This window comes from Oncorhynchus mykiss, chromosome 14 (genome assembly GCF_013265735.2).
Source record: "Oncorhynchus mykiss isolate Arlee chromosome 14, USDA_OmykA_1.1, whole genome shotgun sequence".
NCBI classification, from domain to species: Eukaryota; Metazoa; Chordata; class Actinopteri; order Salmoniformes; family Salmonidae; genus Oncorhynchus; species Oncorhynchus mykiss.
The window spans coordinates 27,410,031-27,432,384 of record NC_048578.1 but is presented as its reverse complement, the minus strand read 5'-3'; the positions used below and the strand labels follow the sequence as shown (position 1 = coordinate 27,432,384).

The 22,354-nt window shown below is 43.9% G+C and overlaps 3 protein-coding genes across 7 annotated transcripts; 1 reads left to right on the top strand and 2 right to left on the bottom strand.

The window, feature by feature from the left end:
- Positions 1 to 49: 49 nt before the first annotated feature.
- Positions 50 to 3,077, top strand: rnaseh2c (ribonuclease H2, subunit C). 4 transcript variants are annotated; one of them, XM_021559495.2, is made up of 5 exons: positions 50 to 141; positions 1,265 to 1,419; positions 1,565 to 1,677; positions 1,993 to 2,112; positions 2,822 to 3,076. In XM_021559495.2, the coding sequence occupies exons 2-5, from the start codon at positions 1,266 to 1,268 to the stop codon at positions 2,843 to 2,845; spliced, it is 411 nt and encodes a 136-aa protein (XP_021415170.1). In that variant the 5' UTR covers positions 50 to 141; position 1,265; the 3' UTR covers positions 2,846 to 3,076.
- Positions 3,075 to 6,708, bottom strand: LOC110489048 (zinc finger and BTB domain-containing protein 3). 2 transcript variants are annotated; one of them, XM_021561598.2, is made up of 3 exons: positions 6,627 to 6,689; positions 5,645 to 5,776; positions 3,075 to 5,499 (listed from the first exon to the last, which is right to left on the bottom strand). In XM_021561598.2, the coding sequence occupies exon 3, from the start codon at positions 5,495 to 5,497 to the stop codon at positions 3,713 to 3,715; it is 1,785 nt and encodes a 594-aa protein (XP_021417273.1). In that variant the 5' UTR covers positions 5,498 to 5,499; positions 5,645 to 5,776; positions 6,627 to 6,689; the 3' UTR covers positions 3,075 to 3,712. The 2 variants fall into 2 exon arrangements, with proteins under 2 accessions (XP_021417273.1, XP_021417274.1); XM_021561599.2 differs by lacking the exon at positions 5,645 to 5,776 and having other exon boundaries at positions 6,627 to 6,708.
- A 3,169-nt stretch (positions 6,709 to 9,877) lies between these two features.
- Positions 9,878 to 19,524, bottom strand: fermt3b (fermitin family member 3b). Its single transcript, XM_036943229.1, has 15 exons — positions 19,333 to 19,524; positions 17,791 to 17,915; positions 17,264 to 17,497; positions 16,959 to 17,075; positions 14,828 to 14,996; positions 14,623 to 14,725; positions 13,978 to 14,085; positions 13,664 to 13,798; positions 13,138 to 13,184; positions 12,830 to 12,954; positions 12,495 to 12,601; positions 12,107 to 12,319; positions 11,361 to 11,485; positions 10,518 to 10,659; positions 9,878 to 10,342 (listed from the first exon to the last, which is right to left on the bottom strand). Exons 2-15 carry the CDS (start codon positions 17,912 to 17,914, stop codon positions 10,163 to 10,165), a joined length of 1,929 nt encoding a protein of 642 aa, XP_036799124.1. The 5' UTR covers position 17,915; positions 19,333 to 19,524; the 3' UTR covers positions 9,878 to 10,162.
- Positions 19,525 to 22,354: the final 2,830 nt, after the last annotated feature.

Sequence of the window (22,354 nt, the reverse complement as noted above, 5' to 3'; positions counted from 1 at the left end):
CATACCCCAAATGAGTTGAGACTGCACGCGCCAAAAGCATATATTTATGTGGTGAAGAAGACGATCTTATCCAATCACGTCGAAGTTTACTTGCCCTCGAGGAAGTTGGAGGAAAACATTAGAAATCTGGACCGTTGAAAGGTAAATATTGAGATATGCAGCAGAGAAACTGTCCAAGTCTTCATCTATGGCTGAAAAGACAGATAGTACAGGTTAGGTTATAAATAGTGCGAGTAGCTAACCTTTTTAAGTTGTATCTATGGATACCTAAGTGCAGTCTGCAGTGATCTTACCTTTGGGTTTGACAAGGACCACTGTCTTCTTCTTTTCTTCTTTCTCTCTTAAAAGAAACAAAGATCCTTTTTAGAAAAATTTAGAAGTCTGCTTCTACACCTGCATTGCTTGCTGTTTGGGGTTTTAAGCTGGGTTTCTGTACAGCACTTTGAGATATCAGCTGATGTAAGGAGGGCTAAATAAATACATTTGATTTTCATTTGTATTTATGGTTGAGTCGTTACTGTATAGTGTAACTGTGTTTTTCAGGCCACATACTGTATCATTATTCTTAACCAAATGTTTGAAATTTGTTTGCGAACGTGCCTTAGAAAATCTATCTGAATGCTGAGCAAGGGAATCAGTCCATTGTCATTGACTATACAAGCTAGCTAGCTAACGATAAACCAACGTTTGACCAATTATACTGTTATCATCGGGTTGACAAGGATTTATTTAAGTCCTTTTTGAGAATTCGCTGCAGTGCATTCATTTTCCGTAAAGGGGTATTCTATAAAGGCAGATCAATGACTTAGCCAGCTAACTTGCCAAAAATATTCAGAAACTTTTTATTTTTTAGAAAGTTACGTTTGAAATTGGCAACAACCAAAGACACATCTAAATGTAGCTTTCTTAATGACCCCAAAAAATAAACATTAATTTCTGGTTGTTTATCAAAGTTAGCTGGCTAACTCATTGATCTTGCTTTGTAGTATTTATTTAACTAGGCAAGTCAGTTAAGAACAAATTCTTATTTACAAAGATGGCCTACCCCTCTGGTCGTGGGTCCCCATGCACTTCTTGTGTTGTGTTTTCACTTTGACCGAGGAAGTAACTTTCTACAGCCGCTAAAGATAAACACTGAATTCACCACACCATTTACTTCCATCGAAGTGTGATACCTAAGTGCCCACACAGAGAACATGTTGGTATCTATAATAGTGAATATGGGCCATATACTTGTTTTGGACATTTTGCCACTCTCTTTCAGGATGTCATCCAATTGCAGTGTGACCAGATTACAGCTGGACTCAGTGAGCCAGGCAGAATGCCCCTCTGTTCACCTGCTGCCCTGTGAGATAGAGCATGACGGGCCTGCAGAGGTGTCCCAGTTCTTCACAGCCACCATCAAAGACCGAAAACATGGTACAAAGAGGCAGCAGTAGCTGCATGCATTCTGTACATAGACTGTGGAAGACCAACATCTGATGTCTCAGAGTGCTGTGTGTAGCCTACTGTCAATACAGATTACTTTAATACGGCTTGTGTGTCTATTCCACATTTTCCACAGAGAAAACGGTTTCGTTCAGGGGTCGTGGGTTAAAAGGTCAGGAGGTCAGCTGTCCGCAGGGCTACACAGGCCTGGTGCTGAGAGAGGTCAACAAATCAGGCTCTGACCAGGAGGTAAACACTGCCAAAATCATCACTCTCTGGCCAACATCCACATAATCTACTGTAGCAGGTCAACAACTCACAAAGAATGCTGTCAGAATCTCCTCTAATCTATCTGTAATCACCAACCAATGTCCACAAGCTCTTGCCACTGGGCAACAACTCAAAGAAGATAGCTATAATCCGTTTTTGAGCTGTGAACCCCACACACCAACCAGGAAATATTAAACTCTTCCTTTTCCAACATACTGTATAACACTATATTGCATATTTAAACTCTTCACACACTGACAGTACTGCTATATGTGAGGTAATGTGTGTGTCCAGGACAGGACTGTGAAGGTGTCCTCAGTGTTCCATAAAGTCACCTACTGGAACCTCGAGACTTCGCCCAACTCTGATGACGGCATCGTCATGGCAATGGCCTGGCCGGATCTGGCAGAAGCGGTGTGTGTAATACAATAATTTGTTTTACTCCATTAATAAAAATCGAATTGTATTTGTCACATGCGACGAATACGACCGGTGGACATTTTTACCGTGAATGCTTACTTACGAGCCCTTTCCCAACAATGCAGAGTTAAAAAGTAAGAAAAATTGCAAAAAGGAAATAGTAACGCAATAAAATAACAAAAACGAGGCTATATACAAGGAGTACCGGTACCGAGTAAATGTGCAGTGGTATGAGGTAATATATAAATGTAGGTTAGGGTAAAAGTGACTAGGCAATCAGGATAGATAAACAGTAGCAGCAGCGTATGTGATGTGAAAGAGTGTGTGTTTGTGTATGTAGTATGTGTGAATGTGTGGGTAGTTTACAGTGAGTGTGCATAGAGCCGGTGCAAGAGAGTCAGTGCAAATAAAAAGGGGGTCAATGCAAATAGTCAGGATATCCATTTGACTAACTGTTCAGCAGTCTTATAGATTGGGGGTAGACGCTGTTAAGGAGCCTTTTGGTCCCAGACTTGGAGCTCTGGTACCGCTTGCCATGCAGTAGCAGAGAGAACCGTCTATGATTTGGGTGGCTAGAGTCTTTGAAAATGTTTAAGGCCTTCCTCTGACACCGCCTGGTATAGAGGTCCTGGATGGCAGGGAGCTCAGCCCCAGTGATGTATACATGGCCCATGGGTAATAACACATTATTCATATTTGACAGATACATGGGCCGGTGGATGACTGACATGGAAGAGGCCAAAGCAAAGAAGATCAATCCCTTCTCTACCCTCCTTTTCATGCTGAAGACTGCCTCAACACATTTTGGTTGTGTTGTAGTGGACACTGTCTATCTTTTACAGATCCATAGGGGTGAATTGTGCTTGCTGCTTCTTGTGACTAATGTTACTATTGTACCATGTTCTTTTTGTTGTATTTTCTGTCATCAATTATACTCATATTATAGACCATTGTGATACAGATCGTGTTGGAAGTCATTTATTGAACAGCACTCCAATGGAAGTATGTTAGACTGAAGAAATGTGTTCTATTCACAGCAATGAAGTAGTAGTGATATTCAGCCAATCGTAAAAGTTGGCAACAATGGAGACTTACAGGTAAAAGTATCACAGACCATTACGCTATTAGTGTTGACAAAAAACAGTACCCTTTGACAACTGTCAATTTATCTGGAATATATAACAGTACAGTACACAGTGTATTTTGGCACTGAGGTCATAGTAAGACAACTGGTACAATATGTAAAAGACAAAAGTCCTGAAAGTCCCATTTAAAATAGCTAAAATACCACCAGCCCCTGTCCTTTAGGAATGCCAGCACCAGCTTGTTGACTGAGCACCGGGCCCACTCAGTCCCGGGAATGGGCATGTCGGAAAAGACCATCCTGGTGGAGGGAAACACGTATCTGACATATCCCAGACCGTTTGGAAGTGCCCCAGATCATGGGAAGTATCCCAGATCATGGGAAGTAATCTCAGATCATTGCCATGGACATGCAAGACCAGGATGTCTGGTGTTGGAAGGGGGAAGGCATAAATAATGTGTCATGTGTCATTCTCCGTAGCATAGGGAAGTATACAGCTAGCTGTGTGTGTTAGCTGTGTGGAGGCTGGCCCTCCTCAGTGTCTCCTTTACTACGTTTGGCTGGCAGGCTGGAGTCATGAGCCTTCCTAATGTGGCGGTATAGGTCACCTGACTGCGTGTAGCTACGGTAACAGTAGCGGCACTCGTAGGGACGCTCGCGTGTGTGCACGATGGCGTGTCGCCTCAGGGTGTACGCGCACGAGAACGTCTTTCCACAAACACTGCACGTGGGGACGTCCTCGACATAATTCCCCATGGAATCCTGGAAGTAGACGGGCTGGTCGGAATGTTGGCCCACGGAGGGGAAGAGGGAGGAGGGGAAAGGGGGAGCATCAGAAGAAGTGGAGCTGGGTCCGGAGGGGGAGAAGGAGAAGGAGAAAGGCTCAGAGGGGTGGGAGTGGGTCATCTGGAGTGAGGCGTGGTGGGGGTGAGGAGGGATGAAGTGGGGGTTGTTTAGTTCATCTCTGTCTTTATTATCGTCGTTAAACTCATTCCTGTCCTCTACCTCCATCATCCCTCGTTCTCTACCCCCATTCATTCCTCTCCTTATCATCACTCCTTCCATCTCCTCAAACTCCTCATCTGAGATCACTATGGCCTCCACCTTTACCTTCACCCCTTCCTCCTGCTCCACCTCCTCCACTCCCACAGTCCCCATGTCAGAGTGTTCACTAGCCTCCTTGCTCTCCCTCTCTGACCCCCCATGCTGCAGCCCGTCAGGCCTTGACAGGGCTGAGGTTTGGCCCTGATGGGTTACAAGGTTCAGGTTGGGAGGTGAGGTGAGGAGTGAGTGTGGAGGCTGTATTCTAATCTGAGGGTGTGTGTTGATACTGAGACCATGCTGCTGGCATTGCATGCCTGGTGTGATTACTGTGCTCTTGTTAGAGACAGGGTCATGGCTGTCCTGTTCTGGGCTGGAGGAGCTGCTGTGGTCAGACTGGGTCAGTATCCCCACCATGGAGCTGGAACCATCAGTCTGGGTCACAGGTACCACTGATGATGCACCTGCTGATGAAGAGGGCTGGCGATGGTGGCTGCTGAGATTGTATGACTCTGTGGAGCTGCAGGGGCTGCAAAGGGCCGAGCCCCCCTGAACCTCTCTCTGACCTCCCAGCTTGAGAGAGGGACCGGAGGAAAGGGTAACCAGCTCACCCACATGAAGGAGGGCGTGGTCCATGCCCGGCTGGGTGGTGTCGGCCATGTCAGGACTCAGAGGGGCGTGCGCATGAACCTCCACCCTCCTCTCTGACCTCGTATAACAGCCCAACTGGCTTCTCTGCATCGCCACTGACGCAGACTGAGACACTGACATCGCCATCACTTTGGCAGCTCCTGTTGCCACCATGCCAACTCCGGGTCCACTTGCACCCACCACCGCCACTCCACTCTCCTCTGGGCGCGTGCTGTCTGCCTCAGCTGGTGGTGGTCGGTGCTGTAGCCGTCTCTTACACACCCGGACCACCTCGTTCATGTGGAGGAAGCTCGCCGCCGCCAGCACGTCCTCTGCTGGGGGAGGGGCCTCAAGCCGCAGCACACCCTCATACATGAAGTCTAACAACAGGCCGAACGCCGCCGCCGTCACGATGTCCCCGTCCAGCGTGACCGAGCTGGCCCCGGTGCCCCCTGGGGGATCAGAGTAGAACATGTGGAAGAATGGAGAGCAGGAGGCCAGGACAGCACGGTGGGCCAGGAAACGTGAGGAACTCACGAAGACGGTGCAGTCGCACAGGAACCCACGCTGACGCTGAGAACGCAGGCCTGACAGGAGCTGCAGGGCGTGCCGGGGGAACTCCATTACTGTAGAGAGAGAAGGGAGACAGAGAAAGAGCGAGGGAGTGGAGAAGAGAGAAGGGGGGAGGGAGAGAGAAGAAAGAGAGAGTGAATTACAAGGAGATCTGATGGATAGGAAGACAGAGAAAGAAAGAACCAGTGAAGCACCTACTGGAATGTGACAGTGTGCTCCCTCACACTGGCAATCAGTCTGCTTCAGAGAAGTCGGGTTGGACTGCCTCCCTTGTCTCAACAGACGGTTGCCATGGTTACTCCATGGATTATCAATCTGACTGAAGTCACCCTAAAAAAACACGCAATAGTCTCTACTAGACAGTGTTGAATAAAACTATATTTACATATACTTTACCAGTAGTACCTGCTGTTAGTCCTTTTGGCGGTAGGAGGATGGAATGGGTTGTTAAACCGACTTTTGCGGCGCTGGTAGGTTGTGCAAGTGTTTGTCACGTGTGAATTGCATCAGTATTGAAAATAAAAACCGGAAATACCAACCATATACTGTACAGACCAGTGTATGAAAAACGGGCTAATAACACTTCCCTGTGGTTATTTTGTCTCAGATTACCTCCTACATAAAGTCAAATTAAGTGGACAACAGGTAAAGTAAGTTAAAGGGGAAGTTTATTCAACATTCTGACTGTTAATAGCCTGTCCGGGAATACTGAGTTTACATAGAGACAAGTGCGTAAGTGTTTCACTTTAGGATTCTAATTGAGGATTTCGCCTCGCTAGTCCTCAAGCACTGGTTACCCTCCTTGTATGCATGATAAAGGCAAGACAATATATCCGTAATTTTCAATAGCTACACATCAAGCACTGTTATTCATCAATAGAAAACAATACATTTTCTTAGTAGCGAGTAAGTGCACAATAAACACAAATGATTCATGTATTTTAATATTTACCAGTTATGCGAGGTTTATAGCTATTTGATACTCGCTGGACCAATATTAGCAAGCTAACTGGTAGCTTGCTAATACTGAATTATGACCATTTTAGTCCGTACATCTCTAAATAAACATATTTTATATCACTTGATAAAGCCTTTATCGGGACATGTACCAAAATGTAGTTGGAAACACCATTGTTATATTTAAATCTATCATTAGCCAGCTGCTACAAGATATTCTTACCTGCTAAAAACGTAGCCTCTTTTCTTTATTGACACAAAACAAAGGGCCAAAGCCCATTACTGGCACCTACTGGTTGGAGTCTGAACAATGTGCCTGCTTTTTTACATTTCGTGCAATTATTTTTAACTATATATGTCAATCTATATTTTGCCAGTGAGTTTTACCACAGTCATTTATTGTGCTTACGTAAGAACATTCAACATTTGCGCTTTGAATGTGCAAACTTTTCTTTAGTGGGCATGGCAGTAGGCAGGCCGGGCACCATAACGTTTTAATTATTGTGGTAGCTTGCCTTGCTCTGTAACTTAATGTTATGAGAGTTGAGAGAGATCCATTCCACATTGAACCGACAGAAAGAACTGTACTGTGGACAGTGGAGGAAGAGGACGTGGAAGGGGGAAGTCAGGTAATCAATCGTGAAGAGGTGAGAAAATAGACTGACATTAGTCCTCTTTGGGATGTTTCATATTTCTGTCTTTCGCTAGCCCTTCTCTAATGAAGTATTCAAATGCAAATCAGAACTAGGAAACTCGGAAATGTCCGACTTGTTAACTAGTTGTAGTTAATCACGTGCCGCGTTCCAAGAATTAGCAAGTCGTACGAGTTTCCTTGTGAACGTGACATAAGACTAACTTGAGGACGTTTATTATATTCTAGCAAGTAGCAGAGTACTGGAAGCCTCTCGTTTTGCAAGTCTATATTGAGTGGTGGTGTTATAGTTAGCTGGTGTGAGTTACCACCACAGACTCGCACATAAACAAAAATACTACGTTTACTATAGAATATTATAGTACTTACTATAGTGAACTGTAGTATACTGTAGAATACTATAGGCCTACCACAATTAACTCAATATACTTAAAAAGGACTAAAAACAAATTGATAATGAACCTTTATTAATACAGTTTCTCGACTGTCCAGCTCGCTAATAATCACTAGACAGTCAGGGAGCATCGGCAATTCCAATAACGATGGACAATTTATAGAAAATGTTGATGGCAAAGAAATATAAACAAACCCGTTGAAGACTGAATGCAGCCCCCGTGGAAAAATGAGTTCAATATCGCTGTACTACAGTAATGTCAGAGAAAACACTACAGTAAATACAACAGTATTGTACAGTTTGCATATAACACTACAGTAAATACTAAAGTATTCTAAAATCTGCAAAAATACTACATTAATTACTATAGCATATACTACAGTTCTTTTACTACAGTATTTGTACTGTAGTTAACTTTTAATACTATAGTATATTACAGTAAATACTACAGTATTCACTGTAGTGTTTTTGCAGACTTTAGTGAATACTACTAAAGTAAAGTCCGTAAAAACACAAAAGTGAATTCTATAGTATTTATACCATGGCATACTGTAGTATTTTGTTTATGTGGGTAATCACAAGTGTGCATGTGTTGTCTTTCAGGACAAGGATGCCCGCCTGTCCAAGTCTCTGTCCTTTGCTCTGCACTATGGAGCCAATCAGATGGAACTTCACATAAATCCTGTTATAAAAGCATCTTATTTAATCCCACTGTTCCATCATTTCATATTGCTGCACTATAAACATGACATGCACCCCTACAATCTTTACTCCTCATTTACACTGAGTGCACAAAAAAGTTTGGATTGATTGATTGATTTTGTCTGGGGAAAAACAACATACATACCACTAAGATGACCGGGATTGCACAGTAAAGTTGGGGATTTATTTCCATTGTCGTCCCTATTTTATTTTTTTTACATAAATACATAAACAATTACATAGAGATGAAAAAATGCTGAATCTCCAGATGAGTATGATGTGGTTTTAAGTACAATTCTTACAAGTTTGTTTGGCTGGTAGCTTATTCTTTAGATGTTTGTGGCTGCTGGTGAACCATGATGTGCATGCATAATCAAGTGACACTGGACTGGTGCACTTGCCAGAGTTTTAGGGTGTCTATAGCTAGGTTTCCATTCAGTTGGTGACAGATTTTCATGTGAATATTGTGGTAAACTGTGGGGTGTTGGGCTGAGCTGCAGAAAAAAAACACACAACCCTCCCCTGTGTCCCCCCCAAAAACACAACCCTCCCCTGCCCCCCCCCCCCCCCCCCCCCCCCCCCCCAAAAAAAAAACACACTACCCTCCCAAAAGAAAAAAGAAAAGGTTGGCAACCCTCCCGTGTTTTGGACCACCCCTCACCCCAGTCCGATCTGTCCCTAAGCACTGTGAAATTATTTGTTGCCCAAATAAGGAGGGCCTTCTGGGAAGGCTTAATAGCCTACTCCTATCTTTACAAGCATGCTCAATTAATGATTTCTTTAAGTGCTTTAAGTCCTGGAATATGCTTAATCTGGGTCTGGGAAACTTGCCATAGAGCCTCTCATAGACGGGCTTCCTTTGATGTCTGTATCCTCCCTTTGCTCCAGGCATGAGGAGAGACTGACCTGGCCATATTCACTGATGTCCCCAAAGCCTTGTCTGATAACTTAAAGTATCAGAGTGCTGTCATTGTCTAAATGCATAAGTATTTTTCTTTATGTGTTTCTGATTTTTGTGCAGAGGCTATCCAGTTCTTCTGGCTGGAGAACGGTGTATTGCTGACACGTGGGGATACTGAGGGGGAAACTACTTCCCCGCCCTGAAACTAAGACCCACATGTACCTCACACATGACACACACTCACGAAGGGGAGGATGTTAGATGGGATGGATAGAGAGGGAAGTGAATATTTACAAATGATATAAATAATCTGTTTTAGAGAGTATTCTGCCACTGGAGTAGGTGAAGAGGCTTATCTGCGCTTCGGAGGTAAAAGACATGGCTGAGTTTGTCATCAGACAGCTGTCGATTTCCAGTTCTGTCTAGACTGTTTCCATGGAAACAGATACTGTTCGGAACCAGAACCCGAAGACTGAATGAAGACTATGAGTCTGAAAACACCCTCAACAACAACTCTATTACCATACAGGCCACAGTACAGGCACAGAGACTGAAGGGTGTTCCTGATAACACTGTCACATGACTGGAAGACACAAAAGGATGCTATCTATCAGATGGGAAGCAGAAGGCACAAGCTGTGGTTTTGTCAACGGACAGTCTCAACTGTTCCACAGAGATAGGAAAACACACACACACACACACACCCCGCATGCCTTCCTGTGGCTTCCTGTGCATTTAGCAACATTTCCGGAAACTGCCACCATACTCGAGGACATTCAACCATCAAGCCAAATGCCTCATAGGGAAATTAAAACGGTCAACTTTTTTATGTATGTCAATAAACATATTTAATTATGGATTTCAGAATTGACAATTCATTACATTGTTAATCATTTTCTATAACTTCTATTCATGGGTCACCTCTTCCTTGATTTATTGAATAGTCAACTGCATGTCTGCTAGGATCCCAGCGTGGACTGGTTGTCATTTCTCTTCAAGGCTGCTGCAGCCGCACCCTAAAACACTCAAACTGTCCACTGGTGTATCTGCTGTATGGATTTATAGATTGCTTCTAGGGCTATAGCTGCTGTATATTACTGGGTGAGGGTGTCACAGAGCCTCGTGGCCTCCTGTCAGCTTGTGGAAGAGCTCTTCGTTGAGTGTGTCACTCTGCTCGCGGCTGCGTGTCGACATGAAGATGTAGCCTCCAATGAACTCATGGACGATCTTACAGTCAGCCGTCACACAACTGAACGCTATGTTCACGTTCCCATCAAACTCTATGGCCACCTGTGGGTTAGTAAAACAAACAAACAAACAAGCACACACAAAAGACGAGCAAAGCTAAATGACCAGGAAAAAGGGATACAGAGTTCAGTGTGTATTTGGTGATGCAGATTACTAAAGGAGATTGTGTGCAGAAAAATGTGAACATTTTGATTGTTTGATTGACGGGTCTGGTCACCTGTCGTATGTCCCAGTTGACATTCCACTGCCTCATGTTGTTGTAGCGCCAGGTCTTGACCACGTCTCCCACCCCCAGGTCGATACGGATCAGGCGGTTGGGGGTGATGCCCAGCACCTCGTCCTTCCTGCTGCCCTTAAACCTGAACGGGTCAGAGACCATCCATTAGACTCAACTTTACCACAACTTATCCTTAGACCAGCCACTAGACTCAACTTTACCACAACTTATCCTTAGACCAGCCACTAGACTCAACTTTACCACAACTTATCCTTAGACCAGCCACTAAACTCAACTTTACCACAACTTATCCTTAGACCAGCCACTAGACTCAACTTCACCACAACTTATCCTTAGACCAGCCACTAGACTCAACTTCACCACAACAACTTAACCTTAGACCAGCCACTAGACTCAACTTCACCACAACTTATCCTTAGACCAGCCACTAGACTCAACTTCACCACAACAACTTAACCTTAGACCAGCCACTAGACTCAACTTCACCACAACTTATCCTTAGACCAGCCACTAGACTCAACTTTACCACAACTTATCCTTAGACCAGCCACTAGACTCAACTTCACCACAACTTATCCTTAAACCAGCCACTAGACTCAACTTCACCACAACTTATCCTTAGACCAGCCACTAGACTCAACTTCACCACAACAACTTAACCTTAGCCAGCCATTAGCCTCTCACTAATCTTTGGTGATAGACTGTTAACATAAATGTAAATTGTGGTAACTGCCCAGCTAGTGCACGCAAGATTTGATTCTAGGTACCGAGAATAGCCTGCTGTGAAACGTGTGATACACTGGGTTGCCAGATCTGCCTTACCTCACCACCACCAAGGAGATACCAAAGTCAGGCAGGGCCTGCCAGATCTGGAGAAAGCGGAGGAGGGCGTCAGTCAGGGAGAGCTGAGCCACGTTCTGATATGCCTCCAGGATACGAGGGGTCAACTGGGCATGGCCAGAGAGAGAGAGAGAGGGTCATGTGGGGTTAGAAGGAAATAAAATGGTCTCAAAAATGACTCAACTGTGTGGTACTATGTTGGACAACTGCCAAAATAAAGCACACACTTGAGTAAATGAGGGTTCTGGCAGCTCTATTGTGAAGTGTAATTTTCCTGGCATGGGTTAGGTCCTCTCATCCCTTTAGAAGGTCAGGTAAACGCCAATACATACACAGCCATTCTGAGTGATCACCTTCAACCTATGGTAAATAATTTCTATTCAGGATGACAATACCCCCATCCTCAGGGCACGAGTGATCAAAGGATGGTTTGATGAGCATGAAAATGATGTAACCCATATGCCATGGCCGTCCCAGTCATCAGCTCTCTGAGCACTTAGGGAAGATTCTGGAGCGGCGCCTGAGACAACGTTTTCCACCACCATCAACACAAAACTAAATTATGAAATTTCTCGTGGAAGAATGGTGTTACATCCCTCCAATAGAGTTCCGGACACTTGAAGAATCTATGCCACGGTGCATTGAAGCTGTTCTGGCTCAACGCCCCATTAAGACCCTTCATGTTGGTGTTTCCTTTATTTTGGCAGTTACCAAGCTCTACTTGGTACCTGTTTGGCCTTGTACTTCTTGCTGTAGCGTGGAGAGACCAGGCTGTGTGTGTTGATGCTCATGCTGTCATCTGTGTGTGTGTTGGGGTTGGTCTGCTGCATGGCCAGGAAGGATCGGATGCTCTGGACCTCACTCTGGAATGAGCTGTCTGCCAGACTCTTCCCTTTAGAGGCCAGACGACACGCTGCCATCCAACTGGAATACTGCTCCTCCTATAGATAGATAGATAGATAGAGAGGGAGAGAGAGACTACAGTTATGGGCAAGATCTTGGGCCTTATAGTGGATCTTATCTACACTTTCAACAAATATTGTAAGAAATGTAGTACTCACGTATCTCGCAGTTTGTGTGTGTGTGTGTGTCTGTGTTTGTGTGTGTGTAACCCACATTTTCACAGCGCAGGTAGACCTCGTTCATGCCCTCTGGAGCTGGGATCAGAAGTTTGATGCAGAACTTTTGTCCAGCAACATTCACATCTGGAGCAGCCTCACAGCCTGAAAAGATGAAAGGTTATTGTACTGTGTGTATAAGGTCATTGTACTGTTAGTATAAGTAGGTGAAAGAGACTAAAGACAATTGATCTAAGGGAGAACATTAATTGCATTTCCTTGATTCCTTCTCTGACCTTCTCATCCAATGGGTTTTGGGAAAGAGGCCAGGAGAGAGGATGTAAGAAATCAAGGAAATGTAATTGAGATTCTCCCTCAGTGTCTGCTTCATACCTTTGAGGTTGATCTGTTGAATGGGTTCTCCCAGGCTCTCCTCTTTGCTCTTATAGTAGGAGATGGAGGCATCCTTAAACTTGAACCAGTACTGCTTGTATCCCTTCAGAGTCAACCTCTTGGGCCTCAAACAGAAGTACACTGTTATTACTGCTTTACATGCTGTGGGAATGACTTTGTGGGTGGGTGGGTGTGTGCATGTGCTGATAATGCATGTTTGTGTGTGTACAATTTTGTGTGTTCCAGTCTAAAAATAGTGCAGGGAAATGAGGAATCAGACATTTTTTCACACAAATGTCGGATCTTACCGGAATATCTTCAAATAATCATTCAGCTCTGGGGCGGTCAGGTTCTCCTGTGTGGAAGCCAAAGCAACATGCAAATTAATCCTTGTTTGACATCTGCTTTTCAAATAGGCATGGGAAATAATTCTGGCATCTGTGTCGATAAAAAATATATTATAATTGAATTCTACTTAATTTAACCTTTTACTGCAGGGGGCTAAATCAGAGTCACACCGACAGTTTATTGGTGGTCTTAAACAAATCTACTTTGAAACTAAAGTACACACCTCCAACACAAGGTTATGGTCTTCAAAAAAAGAAGCATGTCAGATATTTGAGTTTGCCTCCCAATATTACACTTTATATACATCACAGAAGATAGAAACATAACCAATCCGTTTGACTTAGAAACACCAGAGGGGATTTGGTCATTTGACTACAGGAAAGGGCTACGCTACTTTATTTATCATTCAAATACATAACTGAAATACATATATTTTGACTCACAATACAATATATTGTGGGAAATAAAGAGTCATAATGTTCTGACCAGCATGTCTTGGGGGCTGCTGTTCGCCCCATCCAGCTTGACCTCCAGGCACTGTAGGGCTGAGTCCAGGTCATCCATGGCCGGACTAGAGGTCATCGTCTGGGGCTCCGACAGGGACAGCTTGTTGATGTGGTACTGGGGGGGGGGGGGGGGGTTGAAGATGACAAGGGAGAGGTAGTCATAGTTATACTTACAGCACATTAGAACTAACATTAAAACAACTTTGACAGTTGATGCTCTCTTTTGGTGAACGCTTGATGGGGTTCAGGTATTAGAATGAAGGCACATGTCTAGGAAGTATCCATTCTGTGTACCTGTATAGCTCCAAACAGCAGCATCTCCTCCTCAGTACAGTCTATGTCCTCCAGTAGGATGGCCCAGCGAGCCTGCTCATACATCTGGGTCAGACGCACCGCATCATACTGAGGGAGGGGTTGGGGTGAGGGGGCAGAGAGAGAGAGAGAGAGAGGTGAGGGGGCAGAGAGAGAAAAATGTGAGGGGGCAGAGAGAGAAAAGTGAGGGGGCAGAGAGAGAGAAAGGTGAAGGGGCAGAGAGAAAGAGGTGAGGCAGCAGAGAAAGAAGGAGAGACAAAAGGGGAGAGAGAAGAAAGAGTGAGAAAAAGATGAGAGAGAGAGGTCAGAAGAGGTCACAGAAGTGAGTCAGTAAAACCCAGATGGTTAGATTCCAGAGTAGAGTTCACACTTCTATTTTAGAGCCTATTTCCAATTCAACTATCACTTTCCATTCGGTATATCACTAACTCACTCACACACACACACACACACACACACACACACACACACACACACACACACACACACACACACACACACACACACACACACACACACACACACACACACACACACACACACACACACACACACACACACACACACACACACACACACACACACACACACACACACACACACACACACACCCACCCACCCACCCACCTTGGGCTCCAGGTCATGGAAGCAGTAGTATTTGAAGCGCAGCCATAGTCTGTCATTCTCCTGAACTCCCTGCTCCATCAGTGAACGAGAAGAGTCCAGCCACCTGAGATAGGAGAAAGGAGAGAGAGAAAGTACTTAGAACGAAGGACGACGACAGAGTGAAGTGAAGATCGAGACAGAGAAATGTGTGTGTGTATATGTCTACCTGCTGTGGATGTGGGCCTTGTCTACCACACTGGCGGGGCGGTACAGCTTAGCGATGGCCTCTGGAGGGGGAGCAGGCTGGGAGACTGACAGCATCTTGTACACCTTCTCAGTCTTAGGGGAGTCAGCGAAATGGGCAGGCATTCCATTATACAAGCAGGGGCGGGACACTGGGTAGGAAGGGAAACAGGACAGGGCCAATATTGGGTCAAATAGTGAAGATATCTAGATCGTACTACTACTGCTACTAGTACTACTGTTACTGCTACTACTACTGTTACTACTACTGTTACTGCTAATACTGTTACTGCTACTGTTACTACTACTACCACTACTGTTACTGCGAATACTGTTACTACTACTGTTACTACTACTACCACTACCACTACTACTGTTACTGTTACTACTACTACTACTACTGTTACTGCTGTTACTACTACTGTTACTGTTACTACTACTACTACTACTGTTACTGCTAATACTGTTACTACTACTACTGTTACTACTACCACTACTACTACTACTACTACTACTGTTACTGCTACCACTACTACTACTACTACTGTTACTACTACCACTACTACTACTACTACTACTGTTACTACTACCACTATTACCACTACTACTACTACTACTACTACTGTTACTACTACTACTGTTACTACTACCACTACTACTACTACTACTACTGTTACTACTACCACTACTACTACTACTACTACTGTTACTGCTAATACTGTTACTACTACTACTGTTACTACTACCACTACTACTACTACTACTACTACTACTACTACTGTTACTACTACCACTACTACTACTACTATTGTTACTACTACTGTTAATGTTACTGCTAATGTTACTGTTACTACCGTTACTACTACTACTACTACTACTGTTACTGCTAATACTGTTACTACTACTGTTACTGTTACTACTACCGCCACTACTACTACTACTGTTACTACTACTGTTACTGCTAATACTGTTACTACTACTGTTACTGTTACTACTACCGCTACTACTACTACTACTGTTACTACTACTACTGTTACTACTACTATTACTCTTACTACTACTACTGTTACTACTACTGTTACTACTACTACTACTGCTACTACTACTGCTAAAACTACTGTTACTGCTACTGTTACTGTTACTACTACTACTACTACTGCTGTTACTACTACTGTTACTGTTACTACTACTACTACTACTACTGCTGTTACTACTACTGTTACCGCTAATATGGTTACTACTACTGTTACTATTACTGCTACTACTGTTACTACTACTGTTATTGTTACTACTACTACTACTACTACTGTTAGTGCTAATACTGTTACTACTACTACTGTTACTACTACTGTTACTGTTACTACTACTGTTACTACTACTACTGTTACTATTACTGCTACTACTGTTACTACTACTGTTACTGTTACTACTACTACTACTACTACTACTACTACTACTACTACTACTACTACTGTTACTGCTAATACTGTTACTACTACTACTGTTACTACTACTGTTACTGTTACTACTACTACTACTACTACTAATGTTACTGTTACTACTACTGTTACTGTTACTACTACTGTTACTACTACTGTTACTGTTACTACTACTACTGTTACTACTACTACTGTTACTACTACTGTTACTGTTACTACTACTACTACTGTTACTACTACTACTGTTACTACTAATATGGTTACTACTACTGTTACTACTACTACTGTTACTACTACTACTGTTACTACTACTGTTACTGCTAATACGGTTACTACTACTGTTACTATTACTGCTACTACTGTTACTACTACTGTTACTGTTACTACTACTACTACTACTGTTACTGCTAATACGGTTACTACTACTGTTACTATTACTGCTAATACTGTTACTACTACTGTTACTACTACTACTACTACTACTAATATTACTGCTACTACTGTTACTACTACTACTACTACTACTGCTACTATAGCAAGTACTTAGTTACATAAGCTTTAAGCAAGCTTAGTTATTCTAATAATTAGTCAGACATAACGATGCAGGTTCTGCTCTTCATATTGTGATTGGTCAGCTGAGGGTCGATGGGGACATGATGATGTCATAATGTGTACCTGAGGTGAGAGGCACTTCTGTGAGGTCATACAGTTCCTCTGACAAGTCTCTAACTTTCTTCCTCTTCTTCTCCTCTACAGGTCGCAGCAGGGACAGCTCCTCTGGCCGACGGATGTCTGGAACCAGAGAGGAAGGAGAAAGAATGGAGGGATGGGTGAAAAAGTGTTTTGTGGAGTGCCAAACTTTCTTTCACTTAAAACTATAAGCAGGTCATATGGTAGATTGTGGATTCCTTTGTTATGTTGATGTGAAAATAAAAAACTTATTGGAAAGAGAAAATAAAGTAATTGATTTCTGAACTCACTCAGCATCTTGCAGATGCCCAGCACAGTGCGGAACACAGGCCCAGAGAAGCAGACCCGGAGCCTGAGGTTCAGTCCGTTGGGCAGGCCCAGCCTCAGGGGCTTGTGCTGGGGCATGAAGATGAGCCCGGCATCTGCCTGGATGCCACACTTCTCAAGGGTCCAGGCCGTTCGCAGGAGCCACTGCTGCTTCTGCTCCCACCACAGGGCATGATCCGACCAGTCGCGCTTTACCTCTGCACAGGGGAGGAAACTGGTGAGCCCTCTGACACAACATGTCCGCCATGCATCACCCACACAGTCAGTGCCTTGGGATCTACTTGTGGTGGATCATATGAGTGAATATCACCTCTATACAATGCTGTGTAGGATAGGGAGATTGCTGGTCTCCACCATACAGTGTGCACTATCTGAATACGTATGTGTATGTGTGTGTGTGTGTGTGTGTTTGTGTGTGTGTGTGTGTGTGTGTGTGTGTGTGTGTGTGTGTGTGTGTGTGTGTGTGTGTGTGTGTGTGTGTGTGACTCACGTGACTTCTCCACTAGTTTGAGGATGACCCCACCTATGTGTAGGTCAGAGGTCACACTGACAGTGATGGGCGGAGCATCAGCTCCCAGGTCCTCCACCGCAACTGACAGGTCCCACGCTGCCATACTGAGAGAGAGAGAAATAGAAGGAGAGAGAAAGAGAGAGAGAATAGTAAGGGAGAAACAAGTGTTGGGTTGGGAAAAAGAATGAGAGAAAGAACGTGTGAAGGGGAGGACAGAAAATGTGTATGTATGTCACATGAAACACACTTTCAAATCCCAACCACACGTCCCACACAGACACACACCCTGGATGACCGGGTTCTTCTGACAAGTTCACTATGACAACACACACACACACCCTGGATGACCGGGTTATTCTGACAAGTTCACTATGACAACACACACACACACCCTGGATGACCGGGTTATTCTGACAAGTTCACTATGACAACACACACACACCCTAGATGACCGGGTTCTTCTGACAAGTTCACTATGACAACACACACACACCCTGGATGACCGGGTTATTCTGACAAGTTCACTATGACAACACACACACACACACCCTGGATGACCGGGTTATTCTGACAAGTTCACTATGACAACACACACACACCCTAGATGACCGGGTTATTCTGACAAGTTCACTATGACAACACACACACACCCTGGATGACCGGGTTATTCTGACAAGCTCACTATGACAACACACACACACCCTGGTTGACCGGGTTCTTCTGACAAGTTCACTATGACAACACACACACACCCTAGATGACCGGGTTCTCTGACAAGTTCACTATGACAACACACACACACCCTAGATGACCGGGTTATTCTGACAAGTTCACTATGACAACACACACACACACCCTAGATGACCGGGTTCTCTGACAAGTTCAATATGACAACACACACACACACTTCCTATTTCTAACTTCAGCAATCATTCTGGATGCATACTTCTGCTTTCAGACCATACCCAACCCCATCCTACCCGACTCTACCCAACCCATTCCTACCCAACCCAATCCTACCCAACCCAACCCCATCAAATGTCCAACTGTGTGTGTGCACAGGAGGTTGGTGGCACCGAAATTGGGGAGGACAAGCTCGTGGTAATGGCTGGAGTGTAATCAGTAGAATGGTATCAAATACACCAGGTGTTTGATGCCAATCCATTAGCTCCGTTCCAGCCATTATTATGAGCCGTTCTCCCCTCCGCAGCCTCCACTGGTGTGTGTGTGTGTGTGTCATGTAAGTATGGTAATAACAACATGGTGTAAGGTTAAGCACTCTGTAACTTGACTAGTTGTCTTGTTCTACTTACAGCAAAGGAGTCAGAGTTTTGGCCCATCGATAGAATAGAAGCCTACTGCAGTCATATACTGTTCACATCCATCCCTCTGTCCCATCCTCCAACATCACAATCGACCAGAAAAACATCTCTCTATCTCTCTCTGAGACCCCGGGCGAAACACTCTCACACAAACAACACAGTCCGTCTCACATTTGCTACACACTCTTGTGCATCTTACCTTCTCTACCGTCCAAAATGCAGGGGACTCTGGCAGCTTCTTTAAAAAAAGACCCACTACCCTTCTTCTGCTTGTTCTGTGAAACTACCCTTCTGGACTCATTTGGTGAAACCAGCCTATTCCACTTCCCCTCTCTCTCTGTTGGGTTGGGTCTTGAGTTGTGGTGTATGTATGATATGTGGTGCACATGTCAGTGCTGAAAAGGGTGTTCCTCCTTTGTCAGTTTCCGGCCACCGGAAATGTGAGTGACAGTGACACTGAATTTAGCTCTGTGTGTGTGTGTGTCAGTTATAATGACCGTATGTCAGTCTCATTGGTTCTGTAGCAGTCTGGGGAGGGTGGGTAGGGGATCCATACAGTAGACCAGGGTTCTGTAGCAGTCTGGGGAGGGAGGGTCATGTGATCCATACAGTAGACCAGGGTTCTGTAGCAGTCTGGGGAGGGAGGGTCATGTGATCCATACAGTAGACCAGGGTTCTGTAGCAGTCTGGGGAGGGTGGGTAGGGGAAGGGAGGGTCATGTGATCCATACAGTAGACCAGGGTTCATCAACTAGATTCAGCCGCGGGCCGTTTTTTTTTCATGGGCAGATGGTCAGAGGGCCAGATAATCTGTAGACTGCAAATTGACCGCAAGAAGCCCAAACAGATGTAATATTAGACTAAAACACAGTAATTTCAAACCTGGTTTAGTGTCGCTCTATTATGAGTGGGAATACTTTGGAACAGATTTCCCAAATTAAAATCACTAGGAGCTGATTTTCTGGTGTTTTTACAGTCTTTTAATGTCGAACAATATAAAAAACAAAAACAACTTTATAGGGCTCAGAAAACTTGGCCAAATAAAATCCCCCCGCAAGTTGGGGAACCACCTGCAGTAGGCTGTGTGTCAATTGACATGTGATGGACACACACACACACATACACACACACACACACACACAGTCTTGTACAGCTAACCTTGTGGGGACACACAATTCAGTCCCATTCAAAATCCTATTTTCTAACCCTAACCCGTACTATTACCCTAACCCTAGCTCCTAACCCTAAAACTAACCCTAGCTCCTAACCCTAAAACTAACCCTAGCTCCTAACCCGTAACATAATTCTAACCTTAATCCTAAACCACCTAGAAATAGCATTTGACCTTGTGGGGACTAACAAAATGTCTCCAGTTGGTCAAATTATTAACACACACACACACACACACACAGGAGTAAGGGGCACTTCTATGTAACCTTTGACACTTGGTTGACATAGTCTTGCATTAGCTTTTGAAGGATATGCCCTAACAGTTCTAAATGTCCTCTTCTCTCCTCATATTTCCTCTGTGGTCGCTGACCTGAAAATAAATAGTGTGTACAAGAGGAGTTGAGGAAAGAGGATTTTTTCAATAAAAAAAAACAACTTTATTAAACTAGGCAAGTCAGTTAAGAACACATCCTTATTTACAATGACGGCCTACCAAAAGGCAAAAGGCCTCCTGCGGGGACGGAGGCTGGGATTGAAAAAAATAATAAATAGAACAAAACACACATCACGAACGACAAGAGAGACACCACAACACTACATAAAGAGAGACCTAAGACAACAACATAGCAAGGCAACAACACATGACAACAACACAACATGGTAGCAACACAACATGGCAGATGAGCAAAGAGGAGATGTGTTCTAAGCAACACTTGTATTGTTTTTCTTTTCAGGAGGGCTAGCTCGGAACACTTGTCATGTTTTTCTTTTCAGGAGGGCTAGCTCGGAACACTTGTATTGTTTTTCTTTTCAGGAGGGCTAGCTCGGAACACTTGTCATGTTTTTCTTTTCAGGAGGGTTAGCTCGGAACACTTGTATTGTTTTTCTTTTCAGGAGGGCTAGCTCGGAACACTTGTCATGTTTTTCTTTTCAGGAGGGCTAGCTCGGAACACTTGTCATGTTTTTCTTTTCAGGAGGGTTAGCTCGGAACACTTGTATTGTTTTTCTTTTCAGGAGGGCTAGCTCGGAACACTTGTCATGTTTTTCTTTTCAGGAGGGCTAGCTCGGAACACTTGTATTGTTTTTCTTTTCAGGAGGGCTAGCTCGGAACACTTGTATTGTTTTTCTTTTCAGGAGGGCTAGCTCGGAACACTTGAAAATGGATTTGAAATAACTGATTTTAGCATTAAAAGACTCCAAAAAACAGCCAATCATTTCAGGTCCAGTACCATCGTTGGGCCGCGGGTGTGAAACATTCAGCAGACTACTGGCATTACACATCAGGCTAAAATCAAATCAAAGTTTATTTGTCATGTGTGCCGAATACAACAGGTGTAGTAGACCTTACAGTGAAATGCTTACTTACAGGTTCTAACCAATAGTGCAAAAAAGTTGTTAGGTGAACAATAGGTAAGTAAAGAAATAAAACAACAGTAAAAAGACAGGCTATATTCAGTAGCGAGGCTATAAAAGTAGCGAGGCTACATACAGATATCGGTTAGTCAGGCTGATTGCGGTAGTATGCACATGTAGGTAGGTATGGTTAAAGTGACTATGCATACAGTGCCTTGCGAAAGTATTCGACCCCTTGAACTTTGCGACCTTTTGCCACATTTCAGGCTTCAAACATAAAGATATAAAACTGTATTTTTTTGTGAAGAATCAACAACAAGTGGGACACAATCATGAAGTGGAACGACATTTATTGGATATTTCAAACTTTTTTAACAAATCAAAAACTGAAAAATTGGGCGTGCAAAATTATTCAGCCCCTTTATTTTCAGTGCAGCAAACTCTCTCCAGGAGTTCAGTGAGGATCTCTGAATGATCCAATGTTGACTTAAATGACTAATGATGATAAATACAATCCACCTGTGTGTAATCAAGTCTCCGTATAAATGCACCTGCACTGTGATAGTCTCAGAGGTCCGTTAAAAGCGCAGAGAGCATCATGAAGAACAAGGAACACACCAGGCAGGTCCGAGATACTGTTGTGAAGAAGTTTAAAGCCGGATTTGGATACAAAAAGATTTCCCAAGCTTTAAACATCCC